The sequence below is a fragment of the Emys orbicularis genome, chromosome 2 (genome assembly GCF_028017835.1).
Source record: "Emys orbicularis isolate rEmyOrb1 chromosome 2, rEmyOrb1.hap1, whole genome shotgun sequence".
NCBI classification, from domain to species: Eukaryota; Metazoa; Chordata; order Testudines; family Emydidae; genus Emys; species Emys orbicularis.
The window spans coordinates 231,642,537-231,659,734 of record NC_088684.1 but is presented as its reverse complement, the minus strand read 5'-3'; the positions used below and the strand labels follow the sequence as shown (position 1 = coordinate 231,659,734).

Below are 17,198 nucleotides of genomic sequence, written 5' to 3'. Positions count from 1 at the left end.
ACCCAGTTACATGGATTTACAGACAGTGGCACTAATACTATATCTTCTACTTCTATATAATTGTCTACTGCTATTTGTGATAGTAATGTCTGGGACTGTCGAGCTTGCTTTAGTCTCCACAGACCGTGACAACATTTTCTCCTTTTCTCCTAGGCCTGTTCCAGGTTCTCTGTCTTCACTACTACACCTACACAACCGACAAAGACAACCCATGCCTGCCTCTATGCCTGGCACCCTGCCCAATCCTACCATGCCTGGATCTTCTGCAGTACTAATGCCAGTAAGTTATTTTATTTTAATACTGTATCAGGCATTATCGGGGTAAAGATCTACCTCACTGCACACAGTGAAAGAGAAGTGATCCAAAATAGAGAATTCAGAGTTTTGTGTAATTTTGCGCTCATTTACGCGTTTTACACAGATGTAACTCAATTAACTCCAGTAGAGGGTCTCCTGATTTGAACCACTTTATGTGATTCTAGAATCAGGTCCTTATTCTTTATTAGAATTTTTTGGGTCCTGATATTGAGTTTACTTACTGATGTAAATCAACAGCGTCTTCATCAAAGGCAGTGGAGTTACATAATTGTGAGATTAGAATTGGGCCCTTACTAGACAAAGCACATGCACAATGCCAATTTAATCTCAAAATAATTACTCACCTACTGTGAGGAGGTGAGTCAATAAGAAGTAAAAGTAATTTATTTTTCAGAACCAGTAATCAGTCATTTGCTGTAGATATGGACCCAATCCTACATGGTTGCCCTTGCCCTCAGCTCCCATTGACTTCAGTTACCCATCTTGCAAGATGCAGCCCCTACTTTTCATAGTATTTTAACAGCCCTGTTAATATAAAAAGTTTTGGGAGACAAAGGGCAGAAATTAATTAGAGAGGGTTAAAAATAATGGAATAAAACACTCATACGTCACTATCTGAATGTGTTCATTTTGCAAGGCTGTCTGAGAGCTAATGTTTGTGCTGTTCCTAAAATAAAAGTATCCTTCTCCACCTCTTGGAAGAACATGCCATTTGTTTTGTGCATGGTGGGACAATGGTGGGACTGTGGGTGTGATTCACCCAACAGATTTGGGCTCTTATTTGTGTTAAGTCTTCCAGAAATGAGAGCACTTGTCCTGGGAGGACTCCGAAGGAGCCCTAAGTGGGGTGAATAGCCCTTTAAAGTACAGCTTATCTTCTCGTTCAGGGGTGCAAATTGCTCCCACTTCACCCACAGGAGTGAATCCAGTCATCTGTTGCTAAATGGAATAAAACATTGAATCCTATCACATCTCTTTTCACTGAAAACATTAGAAAGAAGCAGTTTTAAATAGTAAATTCTCCTTGTTCCAACTGTCTTTTGAATTTGTCGAGGTACTATAATGTAGTGAATTTAGCTTGCAAGAAGAGTTCTGAAGGGTTGGTAGGGTGTTTTTGTTTAGACTCCAAAGCTTCACTAACATGACCTGGGATATATGGAAAACTCCCCTTGGTTGAGCAGTCCCAGAGAAGAAAGAAGAGCCGAACTCATGTTCCATACACTCTATATCATGGATTTTTATTTACGTTTTCAAGAAGCTGAGCTGGGCTGCATTGACAGCAGAAGCCACAACTTTATACAGTGATGCTTTTAAAACCACTTAACTCAGAGTGTTGTTATACTAAAAGGAGGGAAATCATTACAAAAAAAGCTCAAACCTGGATGGCTGATGTGTTTGTTTTGAAAAGAAACTCTTTTTTTTGAATGGCTTTTGAGAAAAGCAGTGTTTGTAGGACAGATTTGGAGAATAAGCAAATATAAGCAGTTCACAAAACAGTTTTTTGAGGGATGACTCAAAGAAATAAAGCTGGGCCCTTTGAAGACAAACTGAACATATGCCCTTGAAAATGTTTTTAGACTTTATTATATTGTCTAATTTGTTTTTCTTTTTTTCTTCCTTTTAAAGATGGAGCGACAAATGTCAATGAACTCCAGTATCATGGGGATGCAAGGCCCAAATCTCAATAACCCGTGTGCGTCACCCCAAGTCCCTCCAATGCATTCAGAAGCCAAAATGGTAAAAAGAAACAATTACAAATCCTTGTTTATATTGTTTTTACACAGCAGTTACCTGGAGCAGTAGGCAGGCATTGCTTACCTCAGTCATGGATCATGTGATCTTTATCCATGCCTGTAATTGGCTGTCAGCATACATGCACTTTCAGATGTTACCAGTCTCCATTGACTTTGGGTGAGATGAATTTAAACAGAGTGGACCATCTGATCCTTACCATGTTTAATAGGAATTTTGGTGCAGATGTGTGGAAAATCAGCAAATGGGCTGGCTGGTTCTGTGATGGTGTCTGAACTTGGGTTAAAAAATTGTAAGTAAACAAACACTAGAGTAAAGGGGTCTGGTGTGGTGGGCATGGGCATACTGTCTGATTTTTTTTTTTCTAGGCAGGCATGTGGCATGCAGGGGTGATGTCAGAGAACAGTGTTAGGGCACAAACTAAACAATGCTTGGAAAATCAAGATTATGTGTTTTTTTCTTGAGTGCAGCTGATGAGGTTAGAGCAACTGACAAAGTGATAATTTGGACAAAAATGATTTAGTATTTTAAATGAAATAGTTACTTCTAATCAGTGCTTAATCTAGGCTTGCTGCATCAGATATGAAAGTAAAAAAAAATTGCTTGAGCCCTGGCACCTCTTTCTTTACAAATTAAGCACTGCTTCTAATGTTTCCTGAAGTTACTGTGATGTGTGTATTGTGCGCTCAAACCTCCCCTGTAGTATGCAGAGGATTTATTTGTGAGAATGTCATTAGCATTGAGTTTGTAAGTCCCTCGGCCCCTTACATCCACTTCCCGTGGAGCATACAGTAATAATACCCCATAGCTGTGCCCATCAACATATGCTTACATTATAACTGAAACATTAACATTTTGTTTCAGTCTTGTAATAACTGTTTGATGGCAGCTGTAAGTGTAAAGTCACAGGTTGACGGATTAAATATGTGGGTGCATTTCAAGATACTTGTGTCTGATTGTCTTTTCATCCCCATGTAAACCAGGAATGAGCTCAATGGAGTTAGTGGAATTACCCCAGTATAAAAGTGTAATACATGAGCAAGGAACACAAACCACCACATGTTTATATTTCCTAGTTTGATTAGTAGATATAGTGTCTGTTTGTAAAATGATTGTCATTCATCCCAAGGCAAAGGAAAAGGTGTACCTGTCAGTTGGTAGAGTATATGCAAGAAACCCTCTGTGTATACAGTTTAGGACCAGAAAACATACAAGGTTTTCCTGTCTCTATTTTCTTAGTCATGATAGGTCACACATTCACCTCACTATTAGTTTGGGTTAGACTGTTAACCCAAGCTTTGTTAACACCCCATCTACAACCACACTCTGTAAACATGCAGCCAGTTGGTCAGAAGAACAGATGTAGCCAAAAATGCTGGCTACTTCAGCCAAGCAAAATCTGTGGTCTAGAGTTCTTTCTGTGCCACACAGTAACAGTGACATGCCAAATGGCAACAGCATCTGCAGCAGACCTTGTTAAATCTTTTTGGAATAGGCATGTGTTTTTTCAACCCAAGCAATGTTAAGCCAAACCAAATACTCCTTGGCTAAATAAATCCAAAACTGGCATCTGTTTTGGAGACTAAAGTTTCTGCCCACCACCTTTCGTCTCCCCCCTCCCCCCCCCCCTTTTTTTTTACTGAAATTGTGAGGCTACTTAAAACAAAATTAAATTATTGGTACATATGGTGAGAATTCTGTGCTGTAATATCTGAAATTACACTTTAAAGCAGATCACTCCTTAATCTGAAGAAACCATTTTTGTCCTGAACTCTGATACATAAAGGTATTGCTCTGTGAAATCTTCCCCAGTCTGAGTTGGTAACAGGACCAAGACATTGCAAAACAAAATACTGCCCAAACAACTCTTGATGCCTCTTCCCCTTGCTTCTGTGGGGCTTTCTGCCCCTCTCTCTTAGAAAAGCAGCAGCACACGTGTTAACCAATAGAACAGAGGCATCAATTACAGACCATGATCTTCCCTCTTTGAAAATTTACTCCTGTACACATTTCACATTGTGTATTTAGATTATATGTTGCAGTTAACACAAATATAATGAATGCATGAGAAAATACACATATAACATAACATCCCTTTTCATTCACCCATTAGGAATATAAATCTACATGGAAAAAATAGAATAAAGGAAGAAAACATAGGAAATATTTAGAGAGAAACATTTCTTATGACTTAGTTAATGGATTGACAATCTGCATTTTAACTTCAGTCTTCTTCACTGTCATGTTGTTTGTTCTTATTAATAAACATGGCAATCTTCTTCCTATTCAAAGACCTGCTAATGCGAGGTGCTGAGTACCTCCTGCAAGTTGAAGTCAGTGGAAGATGAGAGCACTTAGCATCCCAAAGTATCGAGCCCTACGTTAGGAATGAATTTCAGATTTCTTCACAATTTGTTAATGCTATTATCAATGATGCATCCAACTCCACATATGTGCCATTTTGCTGGTTGCACTCTGTGAGTTATATACATAGCATATACTATACAAAAGTCACTGAAGCAGCCCATAGTAACTGGAGAAGTGCCAGTGACTGGGTCTGAGCCAAAGGCTACTGAAGTCAATGGCAGTTAGATCAGCACTCATCTACGTAGTTGACTGTTTACTCCTCAACACAAAGGGGTGCAGAATAGATTCCATGGTAGACTCCTCTTCAGATATGAGATATAGATGTAATCCAAATCCCTCATGCTTTACATGGGACTAGCAGGATGTGGCCCATAGTCTAGACGTAATGGTGTTTAGGTCTCTAAGTGATTACCTTGCTCCTGTAGAATAAATGTTCATAAACCTTGTCACTGTAGACAAATAGCATATATGAAGGCTATTCAGTATAGATGGCAAAATCTAAAGAACTTCACCATGATAACTTCTCTGAAGTCAGTTTGTTGTGGGGAATAGGAACAAGGGTATAATTTTTAAATCAGCTTTTTCTTCCTGCCATTTAGGGGAAGCAAAATCCAGTGACCTAATGTTAGATTTTTTAAATTTTTATTTAGATTAAAATATATTGCTTGAAATATTAATCTGCTGTACCTACTAAACCAGAATGGATTTAAGTTATAATCACAAAAATTTACAATTTATTTTATATGTCTTTCCTTCAGAATATTACATAATGCTTTATAACTGTCTCAGTTAATGAATGAATGATTGAACCTCTACATCAATATTACTTTCTTGTCAGATTCAGAGCTAAAACCCCAGCAAGCACTGATGTTATATATTTCCCCCTCCTAATGAGGTAATATGTATCTTTAAAATTACTAGGTTAAAAATGCATAAAGTGTGTCTAGCATATGAACATGTGGTTAAATACACTAAAGGTATTATGAACCTTAAATTGCCTGCCCCATCTTTACTATCACATTAGCTGCTCATGTACCATATCTGCAGCTAATTGAGTTTGCAATTTTAGAGACAGTCGTATTCAAACCTTTGCTTAGCCCCAGTTCTAATATCTTGTGAACCACCTAGGTCAGAAATGAGTAGTATGCATTGTCCCATTGGGAGTCTGAAAATCAGCTTTCTAAGAGTTTACACAACTCCAACTTGATTTAGGTAGCTGCTATTGTAATACCAACAGACCCCAATCATCATTGGGTGGGATTGAACCTGGGACCTCTGAAGCTTAGTGTATTGGCCTCTGACTCTTAGCTAAGGCTGTAGCAGACTCATCAAGCTCTAGCTGGGCCAGGTGCTACTAGAGGGGGACAGAGTGCCTCACCACATGGGCATGAGTTACACTATCACAAGAATTCTTAGAGCTGGAACTAACACTATATATACCATATGAAAACTTGAAATGCAAAAAGCAACAGAGGGTCCTGTGGCACCTTTAAGACTAACAGAAGTATTGGGAGCATAAGCTTTCGTGGGTAAGAACCTCACTTCTTCAGATGCAAGTAATGGAAATCTCCAGAGGCAGGTATAAATCAGTGTGGAGATAACGAGATTAGTTCAATCAGTTAGTTCAATCAGGGAGGGTGAGGTGCTCTGCTAGCAGAGCTCAGAAACTGCTGAGCTCCAGTTCATTTGCAAATTTGACACCATCAGATCAGGATTAAACAAAGACTGTGAATGGCTATCCAACTACAGAAGCAGTTTCTCCTCCCTTGGTGTTCACACCTCAACTGCTAGCAGAGCACCTCACCCTCCCTGACTGAACTAACCTCGTTATCTCCACACTGATTTATACCTGCCTCTGGAGATTTCCATTACTTGCATCTGAAGAAGTGAGGTTCTTACCCACGAAAGCTTATGCTCCCAATACTTCTGTTAGTCTTAAAGGTGCCACAGGACCCTCTGTTGCTTTTTACAGATTCAGACTAACACGGCTACCCCTCTGATACTTGAAATGCAAACTTTCAAATGATGCAAAGCATAATCTCTGATTCTGTGACTTTACTGGACTAGTTGCTGCATGCCAGAATTGGAGTAGAGGATGAAGAACAGGTTGCTACTCAGAATGCCCTGATTTTAAAATGATTTTTTTCAACGTTTTTCATATTAAATGTTAATTGTGTAAAACTTTTCAATGGTTTTACAAAACCAAAATAAAATGTACTATTTGTGCCTCCCTTTTCTGGAAGAATTGAGGGGTTGGGGAGGTCAGGTGGGCTTCAGAGCCTGAACTTCCACCCAAGCCACAATTTCAAAAGTGTTTTTATAGTGCTAGCACAAGCCCCACTATCCTGTTGACTCAGGCTGGGAGATTCACTCCTGCACGTTGTATAGACATACCCTCAGTGGCCTTCCCCCCCCCTAACAGTTTCTTATTATCTTTATGGAGTTATGCACTAGTGTTAGTGCACTTTAAGCATTAGTAGGGCAAACAGTAATGATATAAAAAGTTAAATGATTTTTTTTATCCAATGAAAAAGTACATACATAATATATTAGAAAAGGAAAACCCAATAAGCCGATAATGAACATGTTCCTAATTATAATGGCAATACTAACCATATTAACTGGGTCTGATATAATTGATCTAAGAAATCTTATGGGGAAGAGGAAGGACATAAATTGTGACACTTTTCAGACATGGAAAATATTACAAAGTTTTTGCATTTTAGAGCTGAGATTTCAAAGCCACCTAAGGCTTGAATATCCAGTTCCCAATGCAATTAATGGCAATGGAACATCTAGATTCTCTATGTGGCTTTGAAAATCTTAGCCGGGTTGTAGATAAGTCCCCCTTTTCAGCAGTCTTGTGGGGGCCCAGATAGCTATGTGTTCAGATGTGAATCTATACAGTTTCTCCATAACTGCAGAGTTTCAAATATGTTGAGAAAGATCAGCTGTAAAGGTAGGAGTCGTAGCTTCCATTTACTTACATGTTGGCTTTCTGAGTGACCTATTAAGTTCTGTGCTGCTTCAGATGTCATAAATAGTACCTGTTTCCTCATCCACAAGGAGTTATGATGGCCCAATTAAGCTAAGTGGAAAAAATGTTGAATTTAACACTCTCTCTCTTGTCTGATGTTTTCTGCACTTAATTCAATTGGGTTATTGTAGCTACTCTTGAACATGGAAACAAGAACTCCTTGTGATATCAGTAGCATCTTGGGACATGGCTGGTCTCTGGAGATTGTTTGAAAAGGAAAGCACAGCAAAGGACAAATCCTGGTCTCGGTACTGTAATTTTTCCATGTTGACTTCAGGTGAGAGTTTGACATGAGAAGTACCTGCAGTAACAGATCTATTAAAGTTCTAGTTTTATTGTTAACATTCCGTAGCACAGCAAAAATACTGAAATAAATTGTTTAATAATAAATTAGTAGATTCCTGTGCTTTAAGTTTGAACCCACCAGGGCTAAAATCACCTTAGTGGACCAATAAAAATTCTTTCATGGACATAAACATTTCTAAGCACTGGCACAGCACCAGTGATTGGAAAGAAAAATGTTTTCTCTCTGCCAAACCTTCAACAACAATTTTTCACATACCCCCTCAGAATCTAGCAGAGAAATCTAAGCAAGACAAAACAGCAGTAAAATGATGTCTTGCTTCATAGAAAGATCCTGACATAAACTATTACATGGTACATTTTCAAGGCAGTTCAAAGGTTAAGAAGTGTGCAGCTTCTGCAGTAGTTTACATGAATTGCACATTTAATTCTCCACTGACTTTACTGCAAATATCTCTTATTATATGACTTTGCATTTTAAACTATGAAAAGCCAACGCGATATTGCATTTAAAAAGTTCTACAGGCAAAATTCAGTAGCTTTTCCTGTAGACGGTATGTTTGCCTTGCCTTGGAATATTTAACGCCCTGGGTAATATAAAACTATGGGTAAGGCTAGCCATATTTAATTTTGTGTACTGAAATGAGACCATATACCCATCAGGCCTAAATGCTGCATTATTGAACTAAAGTCAGTAGAAACTAATTCTTCTTAAGCCCTCAGTAGCTTGACAAGTGAAATCGAGGAAGAGCCAGTTTAGTTAGTCATACAGGCTATGAATACATATTGAATATTTAATCTCGCTTTTACCAAGTGTGCACAAAGTGTTGCCACAAGTTATAGTGATTCTTAGCATTTTTTCTTTCTTTGTGTCACTTTATCTACAGTGATCTTATTGACTATTTGACTGGAAGATCTTGGATTTTTATTATGTTGTTTGCCTTTATTCAGCTGGGTGTTGAAATGACCTCTGTCTCCCCGCATAGTAACTACTCTCCCTCCCCTCTCTTATTCCCTCTCTCCACCCCATCTGTTTTCTCATAGGATTTACTGTCTTTGCAGATTTGTTTCTCTTTCTCCGTCTTCCTTCAGTGTCCACCCTGATTTTGTAACCATAGCAATAAATGAAATACAATCCCAATATTTGCATGCTGTACCCAGCATCTAGCCAAACACGAGCTGCTGGATCTTGTTGTTGTGTTTGTTGTATGATTCTAAAGACTTATGTCAGATGCGTGTGTGTGTATAGACTGTGGTAGTCTGGTTCAGAGCTCTCCCTTTCAGACAAAGTCCTGTTCATGTAAACTCATGTATGTGTCTATCTGTGTGTCTGTGGGAACTGGAGCAAATAAAAGCAAATCCTTGTGTCAGTGAAGCCAGGAAAAAAGGAAATTATAAAAAAATTGTTGTGTTATGGGGAAGTTCTGCGTCACAGAGATATACTTCAGTCTTTTGCTTGGAATTTGTACAGCTTTCACTTTCCAAGATTTTTGCAAGAGTCACTAATAATGGAAGTTGTTTTGCACTTTGGGCAGGTCTGCCGAAGTCTGGCATTCACTTGGGATGTACAGTAAGTCTCCTCACAACATAAATGCTCTCAGAGGCAAGGGAAGATATTTAATACAACATGAACAGCTCCAGATTTTATCAGCCAAGAAACTTATTGTACCATAAACAAATCCTCATGTTAAACAGCAAGTTAGAAAACACTTTTCTTCACTATGTACAGGTTTTAGGCTTTCCCTTCTCTGTCTCTCCCTATTATTATATTATGTACCAGGTACATTTTAAAAGCTCTGTACAAACATTAACTAATTTTCATCTGGGGTAATTAAATATTGTTACAATGTTGTAGTTTGGGAACTGAGGTAGAGAGGTGAATTGAGTTGCCTAGGGGCACACAACCTATTAGTGGCAGAGATGAGACGGGGGGGAAAAGTTGTTCCTGGCTTCTGAGCTCTGTCCATCAGATCATGCTACTGCTCTCTGGATAGAATTTATTTACAGCTAATATGTGCACAAATCTTGTATTTTATCAGCATAGTTGGGCTTAGGAGACAGTTTACACATCCAGTTCCAGAGTGTGTCTGGGGGTCAAAGCCAAATGGAGGTGGGGGTTTCAGTTTGGATTCAATAGCACTGAAATCTTCTGAACTGCTTTCATGAGATTTTTGGCTCAAAGATACAAATGTCATAAAGTAGTTCTTCTTGTGAGATTTCGGTCATCTTCAATTATGAACGTTTTGTGAGATCAGATTTCCTGATGCTGTGGGTTCCACCATTTTGGATTGAAATCTTATGAGAGCACCTATTTTCATAAGATTTCAGCCACATCCAAACCAAGCCTGGAAAATCATTTCTTTCCAGTTTTGAACGTAACACAATCTTGAAGTCGCAGTGGGTGGGTGCGGAGGAGGGAGGTATTAGAATCCAAAGCTTCAGATCCCATTCCCCTGCAATATAAAAGTTTTTAATATTTGAGGTTTCTCTAGAAATAATAAGTGTTTTTAGTGTGCATATCCATCCGTGACAATTTCTTTAAGCACTGAGAATGTAAATGACAGACTACGGACCGAATGGCTAGACAGTAGTTCTGCAGAAAAGGACAAATGGCTAGACAGCAGTTCTGCAGTGGACGAGAAGCTGGATATGAGTTGAAGGTATGCCCTTGTTGCCAAGAAGGCTAACGGCTTTTTGGGCTGTATAAGTAGGGGCATTGCCAGCAGATCGAGGGACGTGATCATTCCCCTCTAGTTGACATTGGTGAGGCCTCATCTGGAGTACTGTGTCCAGTTTTGGGCCCCACACTACAAGAAGGGTGTGGAAAAATTGGAAAGAGTCTAGCGGAGGGCAACAAAAATGATCAGGGGGCTGGAGCACATGACTTATGAGGAGAGGCTGAAGGAACTGGGATTGTTTAATCTGCAGAAGAGAAGAATGAGGGGGGATTTGATAGCTGCTTTCATCTACCTGAAAGGGGGTTCCAAAGAGGATGGATCTAGACTGTTCTCAGTGGTACCAGATGACAGCACAAGGAGTAATGGTCTCAAGTTGCAGTGGGGGAGGTTTAGGTTGGATATTAGGAAAAGCTTTTTCACTAGGAGAGTGGTGAAGCACTGGAATGGGTTACCTAGGGAGGTGGTGGAATCTCCTTCCTTAGAGGTTTTTAAGGTCAGGCTTGACAAAGCCCTGGCTGGGATGATTTAGTTGGGGATTGGTCCTGCTTTGAGCAGGGGGTTGGATTAGATGACCTCCTGAGGTCCCTTCCAACCCTGATATTCTATGATTCTGTGATTACTTAGTTAGATAATAGAATTTGCAAATACAGGCCCCCATCCCACAATGAGCTCTACCAAGGCTCAGAATGACACCCCTGTGGGGCTTTTTGTAAGTTAAGGGCCATAGTTCAAATACAGTTTAGAAGTTAAGTTTGAAGGGACATTCATACATTTCTACCCCTCTTTAGTTTGATTCTTTCAAATATAGACAGTGACACTTTCCAGAAGTGAGGGATTTACATACTGTCCTCCAGATGTTCAGTAGAGCAGCTTTTCTCATTTATATTCAGCTAGTTATCAAGGAGGTAATTTGAAATGCCTTAGACAGACTAGGTGCCCCACCCTGGAAACACTTGCGTAGCAAACTTTACTGTGCTACACTTGATGTTTTTATTAGCAAAACATTGGCCTATTAAATGTTTATCTGAGATTTTAGCATATGAAGTGCCATGAATAATGTTTTCAAATGTGTGTTTCAGGCAGACTACACAGTATATGGTGTAGATAGTTACATCCTCTGCATTCTGTATCCCACCTATAGTGTAATGTATTTCTTTGCCTAGCTCTGTGGGAGTCAAAGTGTGGCTTAGAGAATTTTAGTGACACTGTGACCAACAACCACTCTCATCTTTATTAGGAACATTTTATTAGCATGCAGGGGACTGTAGCCTTTGTAGGTCATGCCTCTGTTATGGTAAAGGCAACTACAATTTGCTTCATTTCATATAATTAGCTGGTGCCTTGGACTCCGGGAAAGTTGGCAGTATGTCTCTCAGATCGTTAATGTCTGGGTGCCCCAAGCCTCTCTAATGCTGTAGGGGAAGGGTAAAAGGTATGTCTGGTGTACTTAGGATGGTTGATTGAATGGCCCTAAGTCCTTTAAGAATAATGGTTGATTAACTCAGTCTCCTTTTTTCCAATATGTGTATAATTTCTTTATATAAGTTTTATGCACACTATTGAAACCAATCAGGACTACATTGGAAAATGTTAGAAAATAAAGCTGTTCTTTTAAGATAGCTTTACTAGATGATTAGTTAGATACTATCAGTGGGGATGTACTTTTGTTGATAATTAAGTTCCACTTATTAGATCTTCATGCATCCAAGTTAAGGGATCCCGTCAGGTATAATTTGGCCCCATATTTAAGTTGTGTTAAAAATGAGATGTCACAAAAACAGAGACAAATATAAATGTTTGCATGAATTTTATTTTTCAATTGAGGGAAACAGTTTAGAAACAAAAAACAAAAACGACCACCATTTCCTGGTAACATTGCAACCCAAACTTTGCAACATTGTGCTGTCATTTCAGAGCTTGCCTTGAAACTGACTAGATACAAAAGTGAAAGGGACTAGTTTATTTTCATTTTCCAAACAGAGTGAAAAAAGGAAACAAGCAATATAAACAGTTTAAAATAGATTTTTTTGATTCCTCTGGTTTTGAGAATCTGAGGTGATGTTGGTGACGTAGGGTAGGAATATTTTTTTAACGATATGGTCCAGCTCCTCAGCTGCTGGAAAGTGGTTTAGCTTCATGGACTTCAATAGAGCTATGCTGATTTACATCAGCTGAGGACTAGCTCATGTTTTTAACCTCACAAGGTTCCTGTAATTGACACAACTGACTGGGAAAGAATCCCGGAACCTCTCAGCACAAAGAATCATAGGATTTGCCCCCAGACAAACACACAGGGAAGTACAGAAACAGTGCGAGCACAGTAACCTGGGTATGTCTTTGCTATGGAGACCCACATACATGGGCTAGGCTAACCTGTGTGCTAAGCCCCAGCACCAAACACCTGGGTTAACTGTGCAGTGAAGACATCTTTGACTCTGTTCTAACAGACAAACAAACTTTGGGAGGATGAAATTTAATGTTTTGCTCTATTTTTGGTGGCATCACTTTGCTTAGATATCTTTTCTTTTCATGCATGAATATTTTACCACCATCTTCAATCGTCTTATATGAATATTATTTGACTGAACAATTTTCAGCCTTATTTTATATATTTATTTATTATGTGATCTTTCAAAATAAATTCATTTGTGCAATTCCAAATAGACAATCAAAAGATTTAAAAATTAATATGTAACTTTGGACAGTTTCAGAAAATATTTGTCTCTTTTGTGTCTGGTATTTGTACTGGCGAATAATGATTCTGAGCCAAGAGTTGCCAACTCTTTCTCTGAAAAGTTTGGATAATTCAAACTGTTACATCTAAGCCATATTATTCTGGAATGTTTAAATTAACCTAAAAGCCACCCCTCAATGTATACACAAACAAAGTTCATTCTTCATTCTGCATCTGGAAATACATATGTAATCCAGTGCTGCTTTTCAAGTTTGCAAGAAATATTGTGATATTTTTATTATGGTATTTCAGTTCACACTCACACTAATGTGAAAAGTTTAGTAATGGCATATCCTCAGTACTGCCCTCAAGTGCCAAGGTTACACATGAAGCCTGGTGGGATCAAACAAATGTTTAAATATGTACTAAAGCTTAAAATAGTCTTTATTAGACCTGTACAAATTATTTTAAATTATATAAATATTTTTAATATGTCTGGCTTCTGACAGAACACTACTATATACCGAAGTATGACATTAGCTGCCCTGTGCCAACTTTTCACATTTTTTCCCCAACATACTTAGCATCGTTATTGGTTCAGTCTAGAGCCCGCTTCTTGTACTGTATGTGGTTCAACAAAAATGTTTGTGGAGAAGATAGACCTAGATTCTCTTACTAATGGAGACACAGATTTCATTAGGACAAAGTTCAGAATGATCTTTATTCTTGCTGCCAACATAGTGCTAAGTACAGAGATAAGAATGTGAAGTCCCAGTTTGCTTTCTGATCTGATAACCATGTACAGCAGTCCTGTAGGCTTGTATGATGCATGTGTGTGTGTGTGTGTGTGTGTGAGGGAGAAGAGAGTATATATTTGGGTTCCTGCAACAAACATCTTTATCTCATTTCATAAGTAGAGTGAACATTATCACCTAGGATTTTCTTAACTAGACCTTCCTGCTAAAGCCATGGTTTAATAACAGGAGGTTATTAAAATGTGGAATTCTCAAAGCTTCATTTTAACAGGAGGGAGAGTTTTGAGATTTTAAGATGGATAAATTGAAGAGCTGTGTGTATTTCTTAAACCAAGTCTGTTGCTCAAATGGCTGCTTTTATATTTTTCTTTTCCAGAATGATTCATTCCTTGTGTTTCTGCTGCACATTCTTAATCTATATAAACACATATAATCTCTGCCTTTTTATTTATCTGGGCAGTGCTTTTTTTTTTGTTCGTTAAGAAAGCATTTCAATCTCATGAAATACTTTAGAATGTTGAGGATCAATAACTGAAAAGCAAGGGGTATTACCCAAAGCTCACTTATTAACATCTATCTGGGGTGACTTCCATTTACATCAACAATGGGAAATTTGTTCTGCTGCACCAATTTGTTCTGCTGAACCGTCTATCTTCTAAATGGTGTTAGTGGTGGATTAGTTTGCTGGGAAGCTTGATCTAAGTAGTGTTTGCATTAGGTAGTTGAATAAAGGATTCCCAGAGGGAGTTTAAGGATTATGCAAATAACTTGTGATTATATACATCAGCACACAGAGAATTCATATAGGAGGCTTTCTGCTCCCGTGATGAAACTAGCAGCTACGGAGACTTCCAAGAACACTAGGATCTGTCACTTCAGAAAATTGGGTAGACTGTTCCATTTTAAAACTTTAAAAATTAAACGTGTTTCTTACATACTGAAAGGTTCAGGATGTCGTTATATTAATCTCAGTAGATTTAGGGATCACCTAATGCCCCCCCCTCAAGCCCCACGTAAAATGGCTTTGCACAGAGCTATGGCAATCCAGGGGAGAGGAAATGCAGAGGTGGATGACATGTGCAGTCCCGCCTTGGTCACTACTACAACCAGCTCAGGTATGGTGTATACTCCCTCAACTCTAGCGTCGTGTTATAGTCTGGTGAATCTGTGCAATTTCCACTTCCACAACCCATTTCTTTGTCCCACCCATTCCTGCAGTGAAACCAGCCATGGGGCATGACACTACATTACATAGGACTGTGAAGGCTTCAAAGCAGAAATAAGGCACTTCTGCTGCAATTGGGTCTTTTGGCATGGAGGACCCTATGGGTCAGGCTTAGGTCCTACATCCCTTTAACCTGGGCCAGTTTAACGCATAGCCACAAGAGCTCCATGTTGGGAGCCCCAGCTCCTGGAGTCATGTGATCACATCAGAATCTCAGCTTTCATTTAAAAATAAGTATATTCGTTGCTCTCATGGTTATGAAGGAAAGTTTGAGGTCATTACCTGAGTATAATCAATGCACAGTTATCTTCCTGAATTTGCAGACAGCCTGAAACCATAGCTGTGAGAGGTATGATCAGCCCAATGCATCTCAATGGTATGTTAATTCCCAAACCTATTGTTTAGTTTATATCAATGGAGTGTTAACACCAACAGCTCTTGGGGGCCCTAGCTGGCACCACCCCAGCAGAGGATTGCATGTGTGGCAGGAGAAGAGTGCTATGGGTCCAGCCCTCCGACCCAAGCAGATGACCCCTAGCTGCCAAGGTAAGTATTGGAGGGTTCTCATAAGCCATTTCTCCTCTCTGAGTGGAGGAGAGAGAAGGGGAAGATTCCTGCTGCTACTTCTGCAAGAAAAAGAAAGATTCATGGCACTACCCCGGCCTCTCTGAGAGGGAAGGGGAATCTCCTCACATCCACCACTCCAAGTAGGGGATGGGATGGGAGAGTCTGGTGTATTTTAGGTTTTATGAAATGTCTAGAACTTTTTCAGGTCTCACAAAACATTTTTTTTTTGCCTCAGTTCAAACAACTGGTTTTCAGGGGAAGTTTAATTAAAAAAAAAAAGTTTCCAACCAAATAGAAGCCTCTGCTATGCAAGCAATAACACTTCTTTTTGGCAAATAATTTTTGTCCAGCTTCCACAAGTAAGAGGGGAACAAAAATGTTTAAAGAAATATTCAGTAGCCCAAACCTCACATTTTTCCAAGCTGTCTGGAACTTGTACCTCAAGTTTTGAATACTGCTTTAAATCTTGAATTGGTCATAAAATTAGCCAGCCCTTTTAAACTGCATAAACATCAGGAGATCAGTCAGGTGCAAGTGAGGGAATAATGTGACTGAAACTCTGTGGATATGACCAAAACTTTACTCCACTCAGTCCTGTTATGTGAATTTGTATCACAGATTAATTTTCTCTTTAGTATATATCCTTAAAGAGCATAAAGCATAAAAATTACCCTACTGGGTCAGACCATCTTGCCCAGTATCTTGTCTCCCAACAATGGCCAATGCCAGATGCTACAGAGGGAGTGAACAGAGCAGGGCAATTATTGAGCGATCTATCTGCAGATGTCTAATCCTTGCATGTTGGAGTCAGAGGCTTAGGGACACCCACACCATGGGGTTGCATCCCTGACCATCTTGGCTAACAGCCACTGATGGACCTGTCCTCCCTGAAATTACCCAGTTCATTTTTGAACCCAATTATACTTGTGGCCTTCACAACATCCCCTGGGCAATGAGTTCCATGGGTTGACCGTATCGTGTGAAGAAGTACCTCCTTTTATTTGTTTTAAACCTGCTGCCTATTAACTTCATCAGGTGACCCCTTGTTCTTGTGTTATGCCAACATGTCCTTATTCGCTTTCTCCACACCCTTCATGATTTTATAGACCTCTATCATATCCCCCCTTAGTTGCGTCTTTTCCAAGCTGAACAGTCCCAGTCTTTTTAATCTCTCCTCATATGGAAGCTGTTCCATACCCTTAATCACTTTTTGTTGCCCTTTTCGGTACCTTTCCATTTCTAATATATCTTTTTTGAGATGGGGTGACCACATCTGCACACAGTATTCAAGGTGAGGGTGTACCATGAATTTATATAGAGGCAATATGATATTTTCTGTCTTATTATCTATCCCTTTCTTAATGATTCCCAACATTCTGTTCGTTTTTTTTGACTGCCACTGCACATTGAGCGGATGTTTTCAGAAAATTATCCACGATGACTCCAAGATCTCTTTCTTGAGTGGTTACAGCTAATTTAGATCCCATCATTTTGTATGCAACATTGGGATTATGTTTTCCAA

The 17,198-nt window shown here is 39.2% G+C and overlaps 1 protein-coding gene across 1 annotated transcript in view; it reads left to right on the top strand.

The window, feature by feature from the left end:
• CREB5 (cAMP responsive element binding protein 5) overlaps positions 1-17,198 on the top strand; it is a 304,624-nt gene that overhangs the window by 209,394 nt on the left and 78,032 nt on the right. Inside the window, exons 5-6 of the mRNA XM_065399647.1 lie at positions 154-280; positions 1,945-2,055. Coding sequence (XP_065255719.1) covers positions 154-280; positions 1,945-2,055 — 238 coding nt within the window. The remainder of the gene's footprint in view (positions 1-153; positions 281-1,944; positions 2,056-17,198) is intronic.